Consider the following 23,313-nt stretch of genomic DNA (forward strand, 5'->3'; position numbering starts at 1 on the left):
AAAATGCTAAAGCAGCCAGTAGTAAAATGATGAGAGAGCAAGTGGTATGATGGGGTATTAATTGCTCCTATATAAGTTTCGTGGTGGTTAACTGGTTATCATGACCTGGTGGAGGACACGTTGCTTCAATTTGCTTCACTGCTGTCAATTTTGCCATCAACTTCAAAAAACTCGTGGTGTGTGTGCGCGGACTAATAATTTTAATTAAATGTTATGGAATATACGTTAACTCAATAGCTACTGCTTAAAATTTTGGTATCTATTAAAATATTTATAAAATTTAAATAAATAATAGCTAGTTCATTAAATTTTGGATTCGCTTTTACAAAAAATACATATTAACAGTAAAAAAAATTACTTCATTGAAAATTTGAAACTCAACAATAAATATTGTGGTGGAGTGATAAGTATTCCTCCATCATCAACCAGAGGTCTCGGGTTCGAATCCCTAAGTATGGAGTCACCTTTGTTAGGGAGCGCTTTATTCCCCAATATGAAATTTGTCGGTGTAAATCCGAATTTAGTCAGGGTCTCAATGTGGATCCCGGACAACGAGTGAGAACCAAAAAAGTTAATTAAAACTCTATCGCTCTCTATTTTCTACTTTTCTTTTACTTAAAAACATAAAAAGGACAAGGGGTCAATTTTGCATAATTGTTGTGAAATTTGTTAGTAAGAACCTTGAAATGGGAAACCTGAGTGAAATTGCAATTTTGAGCATAATTGCTAAAGGAAACTTCATTTCTAGTCTAGGGATAAAAAATCCATGTGGAAGATAGCTCAGAAACTTACAAGTAGTTGCTTAGAATCTGAGATGTATTCTCCTCCAAATCATAAGCACCGGATTTGAGATACAATGGAAAGTAAGTACAAATTTACATTTTTGATATATAAGGTGGAAAAAATAAAGGAAAAATTATTTTTTAAAGAAGAAAGTTATTTCTTTTTGTTTCTCACTCAATATTGATAGGAAAAAAGTGATGGCATTTATGCTTAAACTGTTTTCTTTTGCTAATTGCAAGAGTTTTGAGCAAGAAATTAAGCAGTTGTTAATTGCTTATTGACGTATATAGATATTTGTTTCTTATATATATATATATATATATATATATATATATATATATATATATATATATATATATATATATATATATGATGTTTTGAACCTATATTATGGAAAAAGATTAAATCTTTTACTAACTTTTAGCTACTTGAATTGCTTTTTTGTATTCTCAAATCATGGAATTAATCATGTACTTTAACTTATTTTCTATATCTGTTTCTTTCCCCCGTTTATTGGTATGTAGTATCAGATTGTTGGTATATATATGCTAATAATACAAAGAGGTGAAGAGGACTATAAAAAGTTATATAAAATGGCTTGATGTTTTAAATTGAATATCCAAAAGCTACTTGAATTTGACGTCTGCACCTCTTCTTGTACAAGAATTTGCTTATCTGTTGTCGTTTTGCAGCAGATTGTCATAGATTAAAATATTAGGACTGTTTTCATGGAGGATCAATCAATTTTCTTGTCTTATAGACAATCAGTGTTATCAAATGCGAAAAGCGTAAAAAAACTCTAAGGTCTATTGGAGAAAATTTATCATTTAGCTGAAGAAGAATTAAGGCTACATAAAGATGGTATGTTGTGAATTCTGTGATAGGATTCATGCACATAACATTTCTTTGTGGCTGTCACGTCTTCAACAATCGATTCTCGAATCATCCTTGGATTTCTCTAGTTGGGTTATAGATACTTTATTAGTTTCTTGATTGGGTTTGAGACTCTGTTTATACAAGTTTATGAAGATATTCAATGATTCTTGCCCTTTTCACATCTACATACTACTGCTATGCATTCAAACAAACATAAAAAATATCAAGTTCCTGATAGAGGAAAATCCACAGTTACATTCGGAATTTAAGTACTTCTTAATCTCCTTTTGCCTTTATTCATTCATTACAATGAGAAATTTTCACTAGATTTATTGCTCTAAAAGCGTAAGAAAGACACCAAACTCTCCTTTAGGTGCTTCAACTGCGGTATAGGTATAACGAGTTAGTACGGAAAAACCTTTTGTATAAGGTCCAAAATGATGAATTGAGGTAGAGTAGACCGATGATCCTGCAGTCATTTGGCCGGCTATTGAAAGAAAAAGCTTGCATATGCTTCCCCTATTATATAATCGGTTCCATCTCTCTCCAAACCTAGCGTGGTAGTTTCCCATCATAGGGTTTTCTATCTATAGATTAAGCCATTACCAAGGAGCTAATTCGTTCAAAACTCAATTGACTGCTTCTATAGAGAAGGTGGAGCGTCATGCTTTCGTATCAACTTTGTGGGTTATCAGTCTAGGCAAAGTTTTCTCCATGCTATATTTTAGTGTTTTTTTTTAATTTTTAATTTTATTTTGAATGTGTAGGAAAATGCGGGTGATACAACTGAAAGTGGTGACCACAAATCAATTTGACATATTGAAGTGAAAGAGGAAGACTTTTTGAAGAATTGTGATGTTTATTATTATTGATACTTATATGAATAAATTTTATTTTGTAGCGTTTATTGCTAGTGAACTTGAAGTAGTGCATTATTAGTATGGGCAATACTACACAAATTATATTTCTTTGTTGAAATTTATTTCAAGTACATGCAATTGACCTATTTTTATTCTGTTACTTATTATCTAATTTAATGCTTTAGATCATAATGTATATGCTTGAAGCATATGTGAATACATAATTTAATGTAGGCAACTAAAATTTCTTAAAATATACAATTGTGGCAAATATAAATATTTTAAAAATGATTTTACAGCGTACACAAAATTACCACGTTTAGAAAATGTGGCCATAGGGACTCGCATTTGGCGCTATGATTGATGACTGTTGCTTTAGAAGCCACGCTTTAAAAGCATGGTCTATAAGGAACCCAAGACCACGCTTCAAACATGTAGCTTTACGTCATAAAAGCGTGGCTATAAGAGAAAATATAAAGCGTAGCTTTTTTACCGCATTGGCCACACTTTTGAAGCGTGGATTCTAAGGCAACACGTAAAAAGTGTGGCCATAGGTCAAAGATTACGGTTCTTTAGGCCACACCGTAAAAGCATAGCCTAAAGGCGTAAAGTGTTACCTTTGATCAAATGTTACACTTCTTGACATCTTAGGCCACACTTTTCAGGGGTGGCCGGAGGCCTTAAATGTTATAGTGATGTTGAGGTCCCTATTAATTTGGATTTGCATCGCGTGAGGTCATTACAAGTGAATCGCTCCCTATCAAGATTTTTTTTCATACTCAAGATTTGAATCCGAGACAATTGAGTTAAGGTGATAGGATCCGATCCATCCCAATCACAATATAAATAAAGACTTCATTCGACAGGTTAAAGTTCAAATTAATAGCATGGAATTCTCCTAACAAAGGGTACCATACTTGAAGTTTCCTCACCTTGATCTTTTGTCTTAGTCAAGGCCATACTAACAACCTTCCTAGCATATTAAAAAAGATTACATGTAAAAAAGGAGCATAATTGGAACTCACTCGTTTTTTCCTAATGGTTGTTAAAACCTTATTTATATTCTAATAGACCAATCAAATCATATTATTTTATCTAACATTATTTGACAAAACAATGAGTTAAAACTAGTATTACACACGTGTATCATGTAAGTACTACTGAAAGAAAATATTAACTATTAATTAAAAGGTTTAATTTATATGTAAAAAATGTCATTAAAGTTAAAATTTGAAGAATTAAGTTTTTTTTTTTGTCAAAAAGATTTATGTAATTTGATTACTAGAAGTTTAAATATTACATTAAAATGAAATCGTCCACAGACGCGAGTCAAAGGCGGAAGACTGTCTACGTGGAATGCATGTAGGCTGCACTTTGTGGACGCGTTCTTGACTAGTACAATTCTCGGTCAAACTAATATATTGTTATAGAAAGGAAATATTATATTATATTATAGTATAAAAAACAAATGAAAAACGCCCTAATGTATGGCAAACTGGTGGATTTTTTTGTTTTTTGGTAATTGAAACTGGTGGACTTTCTTTAGTAGATAAGCCTCCACTATATAACAAATGAATTTACTTTATAAACATATAAATAAATAAATAAAGTAATATATACACACACATATTACAATGTGTAAATATTTTCCACGATAAGTGCTTAGGTTAATTATTATTTTTATAGAAAATTTATTACATATTTATCATAAACATTTACTTTAAATTACTTTATGAGTGACTTAATCATATAAATACTTTTTGCATCATTAATACATATCGTTTCCTTTTAAATTGTATGCAAACGTGTGGTATTTTAGAACTATTTTTCCTTGTTCTCCCAATTTAAGTGCACTAGAAACCTACTTGAACCTCTCCTTAAAAACGAGTCTGATTTATTCAATTTCATTTTTATTTTTTATTTTTTCCATTACATTGAGTTGGATTCGGGAAAAGAAAAGGAAAAGGGCGAATCGTGGAAGTCAAACCCAAACCTAATATGTTAAGTCTTTTTGTCGTGTAAATGTTTCTATTTCTATATTTAAAGTATACCAATATTCAGTCAAGCTTATTTTTTTTAAAATTGAATGCTTCCTTATTCGGAAAACAAATAAAAAATTTGGCAAGATGACATTTTTCCATGCCTAAATGATAAACACTGTTACGCAAAAAGAAATGAAAGTCTTCAACTTCACAGCAAATACATAATGCCTCCAATTCTTGATATATACAAAACTTGGTAATAGAGCAAAGAAGATTAAGACGAATTTAAAACATGTCTATCTTAAGTTCGAATTAGAGAAATGGCCTACTATGATACTGCGACAAAAACATTTCAAGCCAATTTTATCTTTATCCTTTTTCCGGAAAATAAAACAAAAATAATTCTCAAATATTCCTTTATTTAATTTAATTTATATGCAAGTCAACGTTTTTCATACTAAAACAGTAATTCATATTTGAGAGTAAGGGTGGTCATAATTCATTTTGGATCGGTTCTCTCCTAAAAAGATACTAAATTAATTAAGTCAATTTTTTAAATATTAAAATCAATCCAAACGAATTAATTCGGTCTTTTATTGGTTAGGTTGTTGATTTATTCGATTTTCGTCGATTTGTTTTCTTAAATATGAGACATATATGGTCAAGCACATAGTATGGTGATTATATTCCAACATATTTATCCAACCAATTAATCTTTGAGAAAGTCTTTCATTTTTCAAGATATCTTGATAATAATTGAATTATATAGTGATGAATAATGTAAGAATTCAATTAAAGACAAGTTATTTTTAATATGATATAAACTCTTGAACTTAGCAAAATAAAGGTATTTTATTTTATAGTATGTAGTTGGTTTGATTTAGATTTTTTGCGATTATTTTTCGCTTTAAATCAAATTTGGTCGGTTTTTAAAATCCAAAACCAAATCAAGCCATCAAATATTTTTGTTAGTTTGATTTTTTCAGTTTTTCATAAACACTGGTGTTTGAAAGAAAAAGAAGTCTTTTTTTCTATTTGAGTTAAAATTTACAAGGATTCTTTCAACAATCCAAACAACCCCTTTCGCAAATTCACCAACCCCCAACTATTGAAGGATCCAAATCTAATTACAAATCCCTAATTTTATCCCATTTTAATTAGTGTTTCAACAACCCAAAAGCACCAAACCTTTTCTTCAAATCCACCAACCCCCAAAACTTTTGAAAGTCATGTTGCATCCTTTACCCACGTTGTTTTTATATCTCAACCGCTCATTACATTTTTAATCCAACGGTCCATATTAATCTTCCCCTATGTTCACCTACCAAGGAATTGTTCACACATTAATCAAACGATTCATATTAATCATTTAAGGGGTCCCTAATTATGTTCACCTACCAAACATTATACCCATCCCTCTATTTATACCACAATTCTTAGCTTCAATAACCATGATCTTTCTACCCATCCTCACATTTAATTAATAACCCAATTCTTGTTTCCAAAATATACCTTCAATTTTTCACTAGACAAACCAACCCCTTTACACTTTTACTCCATTTTCTTGAATCATTTCATTTCATCTACACAAAAAATGGCTGGTGTTGCACAAAATGGTCACCAAGAAATGGATTTTTGCATGAAAGTGGATCCATTAAACTGGGAAATGGCAGCTGATTCATTGAAAGGAAGCCATTTAGATGAAGTGAAGAAAATGGTGGCTGAGTTTAGGAAACCAGTAGTGAAACTTGGAGGTGAGACTTTGACAGTGGCTCAAGTTGCGGCTATTGCTGCAAAAGATAATGTTAAAACTGTTAAAGTGGAGCTTTCTGAAGGGGCAAGAGCTGGTGTTAAAGCTAGCAGTGATTGGGTTATGGACAGTATGGGTAAAGGAACTGATAGTTATGGTGTTACAACTGGCTTTGGTGCTACTTCACATAGGAGGACCAAGAATGGTGGTGCTCTTCAAAAGGAACTTATTAGGTAAACCACTTCACATCTAACTTAATTTTGCTTCACATACTATAGTAATATTTTACTCTTTTAAGTAGGTTTATATCACTCAACGAGAGCTTGGCTCAACTGGTCATGAGTTTGAGCCGTGAAAATAGTCTTTTTGTAAAAATAAAGTCTAAGACCGTGTATCATAGACCCGTCCGGCCCTTCCCGGACCCACGCTTAGGGGAGCTTAATGCACCCGTTTTTAGTATGTTGTGTTGAAGGTTTAGTGAAAAACTGACAGATGTTATGAATTTTACATGTTCTTATGGGAAAATATAGGAATTTGTTATTCTTAGATAATTTGACAGAAATGGACAGAAAAATAAGATGTTGACAAAAAGGCTAGCAGAAAATTATCTTAATATACAGCAAGCATGTTACTATTGTTATTTGTAAGTGATTGTTATTAGTGTTTGATTCTTATCTGCTGTCTTATAATTTGAAAGTGCCAACATTGTTTACATTTATAGAACATAGTTAGAACCTTTTCAAAACAATTACTATGTTTTTTCTTTACAAAAAAAGTACTAGTCCTATGTCTTTTTGATTAACAACCACTTCTATATTACAAAACTGTCCATAAGTTTTTGCAAATAGGAAGAAAAGGTCAATATTTTGACGTGGTAAACAGACAAAGAATTTCATTTCTTTGTGCTAAAAGTATATTACTAACAAAAAGTAGCCGACTAACCCTTCTGTGCATAAACTCTTGAGTGTAAATTAAGGAAATAGGTGGATGTAGCCCTGTAGGGTAAAAAAAAGTGGATAAATACTCACCCGCACCAAAATATATATTTATTCCTGATTAACCTTAAGAACCAATAAATCGAAGTAAAAATACATAATTACAACAGCAATAACAATCAATTTAGTCTCGCGAGTGAGTTTTGAGAAGGGTAAACTGTACATAGACTTTACTCATACCTTTAAAAGGAAAAGAATTTGTCTCGCGAGTGAGTTTTGAGAAGGGTAAACTGTACATAGACTTTACTCATACCTTTAAAAGGAAAAGAATTTGTTTTTGATATACCCTCAACTAAAAATACATAATTAAGTGTTTAAAAAATGTAATATGCTAAACATATGTTTTATATAAATTGATTTTGTGTAAAAATTGGAAGGAAATAAGTTTTTACCTAGTAGTGTGTGGTGCCCCAGCTGGAGCCATTCAGAGACGAGTTAAGTGACATGTGGGCACGTGCAGACAGTTTAGCCTTTCCTACATTTTTGGTTCAGAGGGCTCACTGTCGTGCCATGTGCTTCCTTCTCACATTACCAAATCCTATAAATAACAAATTCCAATAAATGCTGGAGTAATATGCCTAAATGAATTTTTTCTCTTTTTGGGAATTGTCACTTTTCTTAACAAAAATATTTACAAATCTTGGCTGCTTTTAGTTCTTGATTTGTTAGATTTTGGCGAAAAGGTCATTTTTCTAAAGTCTTGAACACCTATCTAACCTAACATGCTCTTCTCCCTTACACAATTGTCCACACGCTTGAAAGTGTTTTACTTGAAAATGATGTACAGAATAATGACTCATATTTTTCAAGTGTTTCTTTTATTTTTCCTACATAATTCAGACTTATGGCCTATTCCTCTCTTTTACTATAGTAAAGGTATCCATTAACATTATAGATTTATTTAATTACTATGACTTGATGTTGTGTGGTGACTGAGTTGAGGGAAGCCCTATGAGTCACTGAAACGATGGCAGGAGTGCCCTTTTTCTATCAATAGAGAGAGCAAAAAACGGGCTTTGCTCCCCTTTAAGATATGAAGAAAGAAATAAGGGTCGGAATTTAGACCGCTCACAGTAATTCGTCAAATCTGTATATAACAGTCACGTTTGTTCCAATATTTTTTGGTGCTATAGTGAAGTGTTGTTATAGAGAATATATATTATAACATAACATAAAAAATCGATTTCGAGAAAAACTTAGCTTTTATTGTAAATGATTATTATATATGGATGGTGATATAGAGAGGTTTGGCTGTATCTAATTTTGATGATATTGCTATGGCAGGTTCTTGAATGCTGGAGTTTTTGGCAATGGAACAGAGTCATGTCACACATTACCACAATCAGGGACAAGGGCAGCTATGTTAGTTAGGATCAACACTCTCCTTCAAGGGTACTCTGGCATCAGATTTGAAATCTTAGAAGCAATCACTAAATTGCTTAACCACAATGTTACTCCATGTTTGCCCCTTCGCGGCACCATCACCGCCTCTGGTGATCTCGTCCCCTTGTCCTACATTGCCGGTTTACTCACTGGTCGGCCTAATTCTAAAGCAGTTGGACCTAATGGCGAAACCCTCAACGCTGAAGAAGCGTTTCGTGTTGCTGGAGTTAACGGTGGATTTTTCGAGTTGCAGCCTAAGGAAGGCCTTGCTCTTGTGAATGGTACTGCAGTTGGTTCTGGTTTGGCCTCAATGGTTCTCTTTGATGCTAATGTTCTCGCGGTCTTTTCTGAAGTTCTCTCAGCTATTTTTGCTGAGGTAATGAATGGAAAGCCCGAGTTCACTGACCACTTGACACACAAGTTGAAGCATCACCCCGGACAAATTGAGGCTGCTGCTATTATGGAACACATTTTGGATGGTAGCTCTTATGTGAAGGCGGCTCAGAAGCTTCACGAAACGGATCCTCTCCAAAAACCAAAGCAAGATCGTTATGCTCTTAGAACGTCGCCCCAATGGCTTGGCCCTCAAATTGAGGTCATCCGTTCTGCAACCAAGATGATTGAGAGGGAGATTAATTCAGTGAACGACAACCCTTTGATCGATGTTTCAAGAAACAAGGCATTACACGGTGGCAACTTCCAGGGCACTCCAATTGGTGTCTCTATGGACAATGCTAGATTAGCCCTTGCATCAATAGGGAAATTGATGTTTGCCCAATTCTCCGAGCTTGTCAACGATTACTACAACAACGGATTGCCATCTAATCTGACAGCAGGAAGGAATCCTAGCTTGGACTATGGTTTCAAGGGATCTGAGATTGCCATGGCTTCATACTGTTCAGAACTTCAATTCTTGGCAAATCCAGTGACTAACCACGTACAAAGCGCCGAGCAACACAACCAAGATGTGAACTCCTTGGGCTTAATCTCAGCTAGAAAAACAGCTGAAGCCGTGGACATCTTAAAGCTAATGTCATCCACATATCTAGTTGCACTTTGCCAAGCAATAGACTTGAGGCATTTGGAAGAAAATCTGAGGAATGCAGTCAAGAACACGGTGAGCCAAGTCGCAAAGAGAACTTTAACAATGGGTACCAATGGAGAACTTCATCCATCAAGATTCTGTGAAAAGGACTTGCTTCGAGTCGTGGACAGGGAATACGTCTTCGCCTATGCTGACGACGCCTGCAGCGCTAACTACCCACTGATGCAGAAACTAAGGCAAGTCCTCGTCGACCACGCCTTGCAAAATGGCGAAAATGAGAAGAACGCAAACAGCTCAATCTTCCAAAAGATACTAGCTTTTGAAGACGAGCTAAAGGCCGTGTTGCCAAAAGAAGTCGAGAGTGCAAGAGCCGCGCTGGAAAGTGGGAACCCTGCAATTGCCAACAGGATAAAAGAATGCAGATCTTATCCACTTTACAGGTTTGTTAGAGGAGAACTTGGAGCTGAATTATTGACGGGAGAAAAAGTCAGGTCACCAGGTGAAGAATGTGACAAAGTGTTCACAGCAATGTGCAATGGACAAATTATTGATTCATTGTTAGAATGTCTCAAGGAATGGAATGGTGCACCTCTTCCAATCTGTTAGAAGTTGGTTCTCAAACAACAGGATCTTTGTTAATGTTTGTCAATTACCTGTTATTTTTCTATTTTTACTTTTTCTTTTTGGGGTTGATTAAATGTAAACTCTCTTGAATATGTTGGTTTGTAGTTGTATTAGTCTCTTTTCCGTACAAATAAATGAAAAGCGACAATGTGCTTATATGTTCTTGAAAATTTACTCTCTCATTATCATTAGTGTATTATGCAGATATTGCCGTCTTTAATAAGTTGACATAAATATGCTTATGTAGTCCAATACTTGCTTCAAATATGCTTTTAATTTAATGCCTCATATGGAAGGCATATTTGGTCTCACACACATACTTTGAGGGCATATTTAACCCATTAATGTTCTTAAGCTTTTATATTATTATTATCTTATTTAGTTCATGGCAATATAATAGAAGTCTGTAATGATAAAATCTCCTTCAAATCGATTACTTTTCTTTTATAAATCTTAAATATGAACAAAGAGAACCAAAATGTAGAAAAACCTATACCATTTTATTCAGGAGTCCATTACTCAAATAGTCACTAAATTATTCGAAATTATCTATTAAAGTTATTTTTCTTTTGTTTATAGCTGCAAAGTCACTAACTGTGTCTATAGCACTCCGAAGGTCAAGTGAAATAAATTTCTCAAACTTTTGATTGACAAATACCTATTTTACCATCTAAATTATCAAGCTTTATCTTCTTTTTATTTTTGTAAACTTTTAAATATTATATGATATTTTTATCTTTTTAATTTATATTATGGACTTGCCTATAGAATAAATAAGTTTTATCTATAAATTAAAAAATAAAATAGTGTTTAAGCATATATAATGTTTGAATAATAAAATATTAAGCATAGTAAAAAAAATTATTAGAACAATTTGTTCGCAATAATAATATTGATATTAACAACAAAAACTCAAAAAAAAATATTTACATAATTGAGAACGAAAGAAATAAAGGTTTTATAATATATATTCTATGCATGTAATATAAAAACAAATATTTAAAATAAAAGTATTTTTATAATATACATATATATTCTTAAAAATTATGCTCAATTCTATTTTTATTTTATAGATAAAATTTGTTTGTTCTATAGGTAAGTCCATAATATCAGATACTTATTTTAGAGGGTAAAATAGGTATTTGACAATCAAAGGTTTGAGAAATTTGGTTGAGTGACCTTGTAAGTGTTATAAACATAGTAAAATGACTTTCCTGTTACAAACAAAAGAAAAATGACTTTACTTGATAATTTCAGATAATTGAGTGATCATTTAAGTAATGAACTCCACTCTTTTATTTGGGATAAAGAAACTATTTTTTCTCTTTCTTTTCATTTTTCCACTTACAAACATTGAAAATTAGCACAAAAGAAAAAAATGCAAAGATAAAAAAAGTTGAATTGGTTGGTGAGGGGACCCCATACTGCATAAAGACCAAAATGCAAAGGGACCCTACCCACCAATTCTGATTTCGAGATCTGAGAAAACTAATGTCGACATTGTGTTTGGTTTGATTTTGGTTTTCAAAATAATATTTGAAAATGTTACATCAATTTACCTAACAAAACTGGAATTCAATTTGTTCTGTCTTACGGGAGAAATGTATAATATTAGTGTAATTTAATCGATTTTTAATCAAATATACCATCTACACATTAATTATACTTTGATCAACCACACAATAATTACTCGTTATTTACTTCTTTTTGAAATACGCGTGTCATTCAGTTTCAAGATTTTGATTGAAATGATATAACTGTCTAATTATACTTGTGCAATCAAACAATAAATTAGTAATTATACTATAACAAATAAACATATTGTTGTAACTATACAATTGTGTAATTACTACACTAGTACAACAACAACAACAACAATAAACTCAGTTTGATCCCACCAGGTGGGGTCTGGGGAGGGTAGTCTGTACGCAGACCTTACCCTTACCTAATGTAGGTAGAGATGTTGTTTCCAATAGACCCTCGGCTCAGGAAGAGCAAGAAGAAGAGGATGAAAGCAAGGAAGGAAGAAAGATGGAAGAGAAAAGAAAAATAGAGAGATAAAGGATAAGTAGTACCAAATAATAGCAACAGGGAATACAATACCTAAGGCGAATAAAATCACATAACGTAATAAAAATCTAAGAATATGAAGGGACATGCATACTACTAAGACTATCGGTGAACAATTATAAACTACCTACTATCCTTCTACATTAATCCTCGACCTCCACACCCTCCTATCAAGGGTCATATCCTTAGCGAGCTGAAGCAGCGCCATGCCCTGCCTAATCACCTCTCCCCAGTACTTCTTAGGCCTACCTCGACCTCTTCTCAAACTCTCCAAGGCCAACCTCTTACACCTCCTAACAGGAGCATCAATGCTTATTCTCTTAATATGTCCGAACTATCCCAGCCTCGACTCCCGCATCTTGTCCTCCACGGAGGCTACTCCCACTCTGTCCCGGATAGCTTCATTCTTAATCCTATCTCTCCTGGTATACCCACACATCCGTCTCAGCATCCTCATCTCTGCTACTCTCATCTTCTACACGTGGAAATTCTTGACTGGCCAACACTCAGCCCCATACAACATAGCCGGTCGAACCACCACTCGATAAAACTTACCCTTAAGTCTTAGCGGTACATTCCTATCACGCAAAATACCGGAAGCGAGCCTCCACTTCATCCATCCCGCTCCGATGCGATGCGCTACATTTTCGTCAATCTCCCCGTTACCCTGGATAATAAACCCGAGATACTTAAAACTCGCTCTCTTGGGATAACTTGAGACCTACCTGGTGACTTTCCAAACCGACCCTAAGGAATTGCCATGTTTAATTTCTCACATGTGAATTGATCAACTTTTGTGTACACAAATCAAGCATATGTAAATGTGTGTGACATACATTGTGTTTCTTTTGTGAGTAAGAAATTAGAGTTAACTTTATACATGGTCACAGAAAGTAAGTATGTCTAATTAAAGTCATTGAATTGTACTTGTTGCATAATAATTTACAGAACTATTTTTTGTCTCGTTAAAGTTATAGCACCTTATCACTTATATATATATCGCTAATGGCATAATATATTTTTTGTTTCATTAAAGTCACTGTACTATATGTTAATTGCCCAAAAAATGTAATTCATTGCAAACTCAATTCGAAAATTGACAAGTCAGCAATTTTTTATTTCGAAGAAATCCAGCTTGTCATATCCCTTCTCCATTTGTCTTCTAAATTTCGTATTTTCTCGATGTTGTTTCATGTTAAAACGTTACATATTTTTAATGATTTTGGTGAGACACATAATAATTTTACTGACTTTACTTATACATAGGTAAAGTTTAATGATGACGCATGAAATTAGTAAAATAATGACTCTCTTAATATCTATAATATTATATGTTTAGTCATATTTATTTAGTTTGCTAAGTTTTTAGGAAGTTAATTTTTCTACATAGAATTATTCGAGGATTGTAATTCTTTATGGTAAGTGATTAGGAATATTAGTTTAACAATACTTTTCAGGTTTTATTTGATATGAACTTTTTTGATTAAATAAGTCAAAAATATTTTTGTGCCTACAAAATTAAAATATCAAATATTAAACAAAAAAATTTAAAATCAAATAAATTTTATACATATAAATATGTCATTCTTCCTATTCTGATTAAAAAGGGGAAAAAGTGTCACTTTTAATAAAAAGATGAAGTGTTGTATTTAGTTTGGAAAAAGAAACTTTTTAATAAAAAACTTGAAATATAAAATCAACGGCGTCACGATCATTTACCCACCAACACCGACGCTATTTCTATATAAAGAGTTTGATACCTAAAGCCGGAACAGCACCTACCTTAAGATCTGAACCTCCATTTTCAACAACAAAACAAATTTACAGAAATATCAAAAAATGGATTCTGAGGGTATTCTTTTGGGTATGGGCAATCCATTGCTCGATATCTCAGCTGTTATCGATCAAGATTTCCTCAACAAGTAATGTTTTTTACATCTTTCCCATTTTCAGCTAATTTCCTATTAAAAAAATACGTGTTACTTGATTTAATTTCATAGATCTGGTGAATGCTAGATGTTTATTTGCCACTTATTGCTTAAATTTTGGATCTTGGATTGGGTTAATGCATTTGCTTTACATGGAGCTTTGTGTGTGTGTGTGTTTTGTTGTAAGAAGTAAGATTCTTATTTGAATGGCATGATTTTAACTCAGGTACGACATTAAGCCGAACAATGCAATTCTTGCCGAGGAAAAGCACGTGTCTATGTAAGTTGTTTCCTTTCATCTTAGTTCTACGTGTGTATCCACACTGCCTAGCTTAGCAGATTGCATTTGCAGTTTGTCTTTTTTGTTCCTTTTTTTTGATAAATTTGCGCCTCTAATTAGTTTAGCTCAACTGACTGGATTAGGTAGCCGCGAGCTTCACTGTCATTTGGGTACCATTATCGGGTTATCAGGGTCATTATTAATGTGTTTAAGAATGAAAAGTATTTGCCATTTGATTCAGGCAATGATGATTTATTCATATTTATTAATTGAATAGATTTATTTTAATATTTCTTGCAGTTATTCCTGATTTCATCTGTTAAATAGTAAATGGAGTGCCTCGTTACTTATCCGTACTTAATAATTCTTAAACAATGTAATTTTTCTACGAGCTAAATGTATTACACTGCCACTTGAAAAGCATATTTTGGGTTGATCTTTGTTCATACTTGGAAGTCATAGATTGTATCGCCTAGCATTGTTATGGAATATGCAATACAAATGGTTTAATCCATATTATCGCGGGAAAGTGAGACATGGTGCCATGATTTCCTGAGGATTCACTATAAATTAGAAATATTAGCATTTTTCAATTTCATTTATAGATAGGCTTATTGCTTTCTTAAGTAGCGCATGACTGGCTGCTATAGACTCATTCAAAAGATGCTTGTATAGATATTTTTCTGGTTACAGTTAACCTTCTTCGTGGTCAATATGAATTGTTTCTTTAAATGATGGGCCTATTACTTTTCTGATATTAAAGGTGAAATGTTTGCCTTGTTGGATAGTATTATGTTTGGTGTACAAATATAAAGAGAGAGTAGTCACTAGAACTTATTATGCTGAAGATAAAAGTTGCATCTTGTGCCTTGATAAGGAATATGCTTGTTCATTCAAAATGCTGATAAAGAATTTTATAACGTAGGTACGATGAAATGACATCCAAGTTTAGTGTTGAATACATTGCTGGAGGTAAATTGGTATCACTTGATACTTTACTTAACATTTTTATTGAATTATATTTTGCATTGGAGATACCACGACACAGACACACTGAACACGTTTGTCTTTTCATTCTGAATTGCAGGTGCAACTCAAAATTCAATCAGAGTAGCTCAGGTGTGTTGTCATTTGTTCTTGCAATCTTGCATGACCTATTTAGTCCAGAATAACAACTTTCCATTTTTCACTTGCAGTGGATGCTTCAAATTCCAGGTGCAACAAGTTACATGGGCTCTATTGGGAAGGACAAGTATGGGGAGGAAATGAAGAAAAACGCAAAAGATGCCGGTGTTAATGTAGGTTCTTCGTCTCTAATCTTCTCCTTGTCTGGCTTTTTTTTGGTTTGGGGGGGGGGGGGGGGTATTATCAATATTTTCAGATTTATCCACTCATCATTTTGCCTTTGTCTTGCTATTGTTTGGAGTGGTAACATGGTAAAGAGAGGCTTTAATTTCATATGGTTTCTACACATGGGTGCATTTTAGGTTCACTACTATGAGGATGAGAGTCCAACGGGTACTTGTGCTGTCTGTGTGCTTGATGGCGAAAGGTTAGTCTACAGTAATTTGCTTTCTGTCTTACCTCCTTGCTGTTGTACAATTAAACTATAGCTTATGCTGACTGAAAAGGAGGGCAAAGAAGAAAGATTATTTTTCAATTAGTAAAGGTAAAAAACATGATAAACTGTCTTCCCAAGGTTTCTAATGCTTCTTGTGAACTAATGATGTTCGGGTCAGGTCGCTGGTTGCAAACTTATCAGCTGCAAACTGCTACAAGGTTGACCATTTGAAACGACCAGAGAACTGGGCTTTGGGTAGAAATCCTTACTCCTGGTGTTTATACGCGGATCTCTAATTTTCATGCTATATACACTGATGTGTCTGTCTGTACAGTGGAGAAGGCCAAGTACTATTACATTGCTGGATTCTTCCTCACAGTTTCTCCAGAATCTATTCAGCTTGTTGCTGAGCATGCAGCTGCCAAAAACAAGGTCTGACTGTTTGACAATGTTTGGGTTTTACTGCGTTTTGTAGAGTTAAGTCAAACAATCACGTAAGTTTCCACATTGTGCAGGTTTTCTCAATGAACCTTTCAGCACCATTTATCTGTGAGTTCTTCAAGGATCAACAGGAGAAAGTCTTGCCGTAAGGCCAATGTCCTACCTCTTTAAAGTTATTTGAATGCAGACAGATACTGATTAGGGCTTGTATCTCTTGTTTTCAGGTATATGGACTTTGTCTTTGGTAATGAAACAGAAGCAAGAACCTTCTCTAGAGTCCACGGCTGGGAGGTAATGGGTGCTTAGATGAGTTCCAGGTTTCTCAAATTGACTTGGATGTGTGTTACATAGCTAACTTGTGCTTTAATGACCAGACTGATAATGTTGAGGAAATAGCTTTGAAGATCTCGCAATGGCCAAAGGCATCAGGAACACACAAGAGAATCACGGTCATTACACAGGGTGCTGATCCAGTTGTTGTTGCTGAGGATGGGAAGGTGAAATTGTTCCCAGTTATTCCTTTGCCAAAAGAGAAACTTGTTGACACCAATGGCGCTGGTATGTGGTTTATGCTAGTTTTGCTTGTTTCTATTGCCATAGAGTTAAGCTACCCATTCATTTAGTGGCAACTATATGTTTCCTGATTAACTGGTACTCTTCTTTGAATTCTGTCATTTTTGCCTCTGTTCTGATAAAGTTGCACCCTTTAAAGCATTTAATAAGCTTCAAGTCTTTTGTATAGGAAATTCGATTAAAGCTGGTAGGAACCAGAATTGTAAACTTTGAACTATTAAAGATTCTTTGCTGCTTTCTTGATCAAAAAGAGAAGAAAAAGAGAGATCTTTTTGCATCTTTTTTTTTGGGTAATAAATGTGAAGTATTAGCATAACAATCCAAACATTACATCCTAAAGAGCCTCTAATGTCTTGTCCACCTTCTAGGAAGAGTGCCACAGCCATTAGATCTCAATACAAACAATCCCAACTAGTTACATAACTTCTGAATTAGCAACTGACTCTTGCGAGCTCTAGTTGACTTATGCAATATATCTAATATGTATGTGATCTCTCTTTTTATCTGACCAAATACAAAATCTCTATCTACATTTCCTTTCCTAAAGATCATCCAATTCCTTGCTTGCCAAGTATAATACAGCTTGCACCCCATGCTGCTACAACTCTTTCCTTCTGGAACTGGCTCCATTTTTTCCTTTTAATCCATTTGATCATCTGGCTTGCTGCAGTGTCCTGTAACCTGATGCCCAACCATGTGCTCAGTTTTTCTCTAAGCTCTGAAATCCATTTGCATTTGCCAAAGAGACGCAGCTGTGTCTCTGTCTGTGTTTGATCACACAAGCAGCATTGCTACATGAATCATTAGTCGACTTAGTCTCTCTTTGGTTATGCTAACCACACTAGAAATCTCTGTTTAGGCAGCATAACAGAACTCCATATTAAGTCAGCTTCCCTTACTCTGTCCAGAGGTCTCAGCATATGTTGATAACTCCTAGACACTGAGTATTCTCCTGTTGCAGTTAGTAGGTACTTATTATTCTGATACCATCCTGTCATCTGTATCTTGAGAGAGTTCAATTTCTTCCAATACCAGCTGCAGTCCCCTGGTGGATTGTGTTCCCATATAGACTCTTTATCCTTCATGTAGATACTGTTGATCCATTTCACCCACAGGATGTCTTTTTTCCTGGCAAGTTGCCATAGTAGCTTCCCTATAGAAGCAGCATTCCATTTACAGCATCCTTTAATGTTCAATCCCCCATATTTTTTTGGCACACACACTTTGTCCCATGCTACAAGTGTGATCTTACTTGTCCCATATGTTTTGCCCCATAAGAATTCCTTGCATTTCCTATCAACCTCTTTGACTACACTTTGTGGTAATATGAACACTGATGTCTAGAAATTATAAATGGAAAACAACACTGCCATAATAACCTGCAATCTACCAGCATATGACAATTGCCTTGTATAGGCAGTTATTCTGTTTGTGATCTTGTCCACTAGCTGTTTGCAATCCATCTTATTCCATTTTCTTGAAGTAAGTGGGAGGCCCAAGTACCTGATAGGCAAGGTTCCTAATGTGAAACCTGTTTGTCTGATATTGGACTGTTTTGTGATCTCATCTACACCAGCTATGAAAATGTTAGACTTCTCCTGATTTCCCTCCAACCCTGTGACCTCACTGAAGTGCTGAAGTGCTCCATGACTCTAGCTCCTTTCATTCCCTTTGCAGATGATCATAAGATCATCCGCAAATGCTAGGTGTCAACTTAGTAGCCTTACACATGGGATGAAATCTAAAATCAAGTAGTTCACTCATCTTGCTTAGGACTCTTGAAAGATATTCCATAACCAGAACAAATAACAAGGGGGATATGGGGTCCCCTTGTCTAAGTCCTCTCCTTCCTTCAAAATACCCATGACACTCCCCATTAACTCTAGGTGAAAATTGTGTTGTGGTTACACAAGTCATTACCAGCCTAGTGAAGGAGCCTGGGAATCCAAAACCTCTTAAGGCTTCTGCAATAAACTCTCAGTTAATCATGTCAGGCCTTTCTTAGGTCTATTTTCATTAAGCATCTAGGGGAGGTCTTTTTGTTGTAGTGTCTAAGCAAGTCATAACATATTAGAACATTGGCTATATGTGTTATCTGTTACCACTGCCCCTGTATGATCTTTATTCTTAGTAATAGCCTGCTGTAGTCGTTTGTGCTTTATAACTGAATAAAATATCTGGTGTTGTCATCACCTGGGTTGATCCAATTAGCCTTACTCCTCTGTTGTAAAAACATTTCTGCAAGATGGATGGACTTCCTAAATTGCTGGTGAATTATCTTTTCCTGCTCTTGCAGTTCTACATCTGAAGGCTTCTCATGCAGTTTTGTCTGAGCTAGTTGTAAGGCTGCTCGATCATCTTCAGCTTCATTTAAAATGTTCCTAAAATTTTGTTGATTTAGCTTCTTTAGAGTCTTCTTCAGTATCTTCAGCTTCTTGATTACTTGGAGCATACTATAACCCTCTATATGTTGTTGCCAGGCATGTGCAACAACCTCCTTGAACTGAGGGTGTTGAGTCCATACATTGCAGAATTTGAATGCTCTTTTAGTCTTTGATGCCCCGATAATTTTTGCTATTTTTAGAGGACAATGATCACTTGTCCCTTCCACTAGGAAGTTAGCATGAACCACTGACATAGTGTCCAACCATTCCCTATTGACAAAAGCCCAGTCTATTTTTGAGAAGATTCTTTTGTCCCCATGTTTGTCATTCCATGTGTATCTACAACCTCCACATGGTAATTCTATTAGTTCACAAGTATCAATACAGGCTTGGAATTCCATTACCTCTCCCATGCTAACTGGAACTCCAATTCTATCATCTGCTTGCAGTACTAAATTGAAATCTCCCAGAATCAACCATGGTTTATTGATCCCCACCTTAATGCTCTCCAAATGCTGCCATAACTCTCTTCTTTCTTCCTTACTATTGAATGCATATACAACTGTCAGTTGGAACTCTACTTGAGCAACAATATCATTCACCAAACATGTGATACTCTGTGCTGTTCTTCCAAACATATTATTAGCTATTCCATCGATTTTTTTTGCCTTTACTTTTGTCTCCAGCAGTCCAACTAAGCCAATATTTTCCTTACTACAAAGGAGTTTAACCTCCTTTTGCTTGTTAGGGGCTTTTAAACCCCTAACATAACAGCATAGTATACTATCCATCCCCATGTGGAGAAAGGACATTGCCTCCCCCATGTTGAACCTGACTACCTTGTTGTGTTCTGCTAGTACCAACATCTCTCAACACATTGAAGGTGTTATGAGTAGTTTGTATCTGCTGCGTGTGGATTGTAGGTGATTTCCTGGTATTAAGAGGAGTCACCCATCCTGCTGCATTAGGTCCTTTTCTTCCTCCATTTGTCTCCTGTGCTTGCTTAGTTCCAGCATCTAGTGATGTGCCTGTGCCCTTCTCTTCTTGTGGTTTTGGTGATCCTACAGTAAGATTAATGGCCTCCTGTTGTCTAGTCTTTTGACCATCCTTTGTGCCATTTACAGTAGCTACTGTCATCTACTGTCATTTCCTTGTGCTGTTTAGGAGGAGATGGTTGCTTCTTCCTTCTACATTCCTCCTTAGAGTGGCCATACTTTTGGCAATGCTTGCATAACACAGGCTTCCAATCATACTGTATTCTTTGCTCCACAAGGGCCCCTTTCTCATTTTTGAAAAACACTTTATCTGGTAGTGGAGAGTCTACATCAACCTCAATGAGTAATCTTGCAAAGTTCAGACCAATCTTTCTTTCAGTGTTCTTATCAGCCATCAAAGGCTTTCCTATCATGCTTCCTATTTTGCTGAGCCCTTTAGGACCCCAGTATTTAAAGTCCAAAGCTGGTAGCTTCACCCAAATTGGGACTGTGTACAACTCTTCCCTTGTAAATTTCATATCTTTATGCCATGCCTTTACAGTGAAAGCCTTGTTGTCGAAGTGGTTGATTCCTCCTTGAAGCACCTCTTCCTTTCCAATGGAAGTGTCAAATCTCACCAGCACAATGCCATTCTTCAACATAGAGACATTGTTAATACCATGTTTCCCCCATTGCCTTTGTATATAGCTGTTGAGTACATTGAAAGGGGTGTGTGCCCCCAGTACATAGCACACAATGACATTTTGCCAATATTTGATCTCAGACGAGATGTCTTCTAGTTTTCATCTCACACAGTACAGTTTCTCCATTCTTACTTGGATTCACATATTCCAGCTTGAAACCAACATTTGCTCTTCTGGTAATATCAAAGTTTTCCCAGATCGATGGTTTAGCCCTAATTTCAGTTACAGCTTTAACCTCATCAGCCCATGACTTCCTACCAGTAGAATTTAGCTGTTGTCTAGCTATTGAATTTGGTACCTGTATCCCCTCCTCCCATTCATGTACAGCAGTTTTAGGTTTAGGCACCTTCACTGTTCCATTGGTTGCCGCCATTACTGTTCCATTGATTTCCTCTGTAATTGCTTCATCAATTTCTGATTGAGATGGTAATTCATCACTGCATGGTTCTGGTACACACTTCCCCTGCTTCTCCTCACCTCGAACATGCCCAATTTCCAATGCCCTTGTCGCCATTTTTAGGTTTGACATAGTGCTGCAAATCTCTGTTACTTGATTTCCTTGCTTCTGCGTCTGTGCTGATACTTGCTTATTGGTTTCTCGAGCTTCGATCACTTTCTGCTTAGGAATCCGAGTCCTCTTCCCTATGGATGCGCATGTTAGGCTAACATGTGCTAAGAGAGAAACAGAGTCGGTGGAGAAGGCTACTTGTTTTGCATCTTTTACTAGCATTGTTTCTCCTTTTGTTTCTGAAAAATTAAATGTTTCCGTGAAGTTTTTACAAGTTTTTAGAGATTAAGTAGGATGGTAAATATTTTTACCAAATCTTAAACATGACAAAACTACATAATGTTACACTTCCTAGCTTGTCTCTAGTTTGCCTTCTTGATTTCTTCCGCTAAAGTTAAATTAACTTATTGGTCGAACTGTTTCATGTGATGCACAAATTGCATTAAAAATTTTCCTTGTGTGCGCCCTGTTTTTCAGTACTTCTGCTTGGTAAACAAATCATGAATACCCAAGAAATTGCATTATTTCTGTTTACACTTTTGTAGGTGATGCATTTGTTGGAGGATTCCTTGCACAGTTGGTCCAAGGAAAACCTATTGAAGATTGTGTCAAAGCAGGTTGTTATGCATCAAATGTTATCATCCAAAGGTCTGGTTGCACATACCCTGAGAAGCCCAATTTTGAATGAGGGATTTTCTCTTGTGATATGTTCTTCTGTTAAGAAGAAACCTATCCGGTTCTTAATAGTATTTTTGATCTGGTTATGCCAATTGATAATGGTATATCCACACCAATTCCCATCCCATATGTTGTAAGGCATTTTAATTACCTTTTCTTCATCATTTGAGAATAACATTCTATTGTTGTTTATTGCAATTACGATGATTCTATAGGTTCCATAATAAGAAAGTGTTTCGGGTTAGTTTATTTCAGTTACTGCCGGTTTGTTTTAAAGCATGGAGAATAGGAGGGTAGAATTTGATTTATCATCCAACTTGGGCAAAACGATGCAAAAAGCCGTTTCTACCAACTTTTCTTTTTATATTAAAGTTGCCATTTTACTGTAAGCTAATAATCTTTTGGGTCGCTTGGTTACTGGAATTAATCCTGGTATTAAATTTGGGATTGCATTTATCATTCGTTTGCTTATTAGTGTATTAATTAATACCAATATAAATTTTATACACCAAAACCTTGGTATTATGTATCCAAATCCTGGTGTAACCTTGTTTTCAACCAAACGATGAAGATTGACAATGATATTTTTACAACTTAGACAGAGAAATAAGAGCTCAAATTCTGCAACCATGGCTAACTCAGTCACCTCCAAGACCACCTTTCTTAGCCAGTTAACCTTGCAATCTGCTTCTCGCTACACACTAGGGTCGCTTGGTTGGTGAGATAAGGGATAATAATTTCGGGTTGGTGAGATAAGGGATAATAATTTCGGGTTGGTGAGATAAGGGATAATAATTTCGAGACTAGATGTGATTATTTTACCTCGCATTTGATTGAATTTTTAGATTCGGAATTAACAATTTCGGGATTAATTTACACCACAACTATGGTATTACTCTATTCCATATTGAATG

General features: G+C 35.1%; 2 protein-coding genes and 1 long non-coding RNA gene across 3 annotated transcripts; all 3 read left to right on the forward strand.

Moving 5' to 3' along the window:
• Positions 1-639: 639 nt before the first annotated feature.
• On the forward strand, positions 640-2,679 carry LOC104116278 (uncharacterized). The gene is made up of 2 exons (XR_690820.4): positions 640-863; positions 2,427-2,679. It is a non-coding gene; the product is annotated as an uncharacterized lncRNA (long non-coding RNA).
• Positions 2,680-5,917: 3,238 nt separating this feature from the next.
• On the forward strand, positions 5,918-10,468 carry LOC104116279 (phenylalanine ammonia-lyase). Its single transcript, XM_009627102.3, has 2 exons — positions 5,918-6,484; positions 8,531-10,468. Exons 1-2 carry the CDS (start codon positions 6,096-6,098, stop codon positions 10,278-10,280), a joined length of 2,139 nt encoding a protein of 712 aa, XP_009625397.1. The 5' UTR covers positions 5,918-6,095; the 3' UTR covers positions 10,281-10,468.
• Positions 10,469-14,094: 3,626 nt separating this feature from the next.
• On the forward strand, positions 14,095-22,653 carry LOC104116281 (adenosine kinase 2). Its single transcript, XM_009627104.4, has 12 exons — positions 14,095-14,290; positions 14,523-14,576; positions 15,502-15,548; positions 15,664-15,695; positions 15,773-15,874; positions 16,064-16,128; positions 16,316-16,392; positions 16,472-16,569; positions 16,653-16,723; positions 16,803-16,869; positions 16,953-17,136; positions 22,267-22,653. The coding sequence occupies exons 1-12, from the start codon at positions 14,208-14,210 to the stop codon at positions 22,407-22,409; spliced, it is 1,023 nt and encodes a 340-aa protein (XP_009625399.1). The 5' UTR covers positions 14,095-14,207; the 3' UTR covers positions 22,410-22,653.
• The last annotated feature ends 660 nt before the right edge of the window (positions 22,654-23,313 follow it).

The sequence above is a fragment of the Nicotiana tomentosiformis genome, chromosome 2 (genome assembly GCF_000390325.3).
Source record: "Nicotiana tomentosiformis chromosome 2, ASM39032v3, whole genome shotgun sequence".
Classification (NCBI taxonomy): Eukaryota; Viridiplantae; Streptophyta; class Magnoliopsida; order Solanales; family Solanaceae; genus Nicotiana; species Nicotiana tomentosiformis.

What these genes read in the sequence shown, in the direction of transcription:
- LOC104116279 (XM_009627102.3), top strand. Translation starts at nt 6,096, where the DNA reads ATGGCTGGTGTTGCACAAAATGGTCACCAAGAAATGGATTTTTGCATG. An exon ending in CTTCAAAAGGAACTTATTAG is followed by an intron (nt 6,485 to 8,530) that starts GTAAACCACTTC and finishes TTGCTATGGCAG; the next exon opens with GTTCTTGAATGCTGGAGTTT.
- LOC104116281 (XM_009627104.4), top strand. Translation starts at nt 14,208, where the DNA reads ATGGATTCTGAGGGTATTCTTTTGGGTATGGGCAATCCATTGCTCGAT. An exon ending in GATCAAGATTTCCTCAACAA is followed by an intron (nt 14,291 to 14,522) that starts GTAATGTTTTTT and finishes ATTTTAACTCAG; the next exon opens with GTACGACATTAAGCCGAACA. An exon ending in ATTCAATCAGAGTAGCTCAG is followed by an intron (nt 15,696 to 15,772) that starts GTGTGTTGTCAT and finishes TTTCACTTGCAG; the next exon opens with TGGATGCTTCAAATTCCAGG.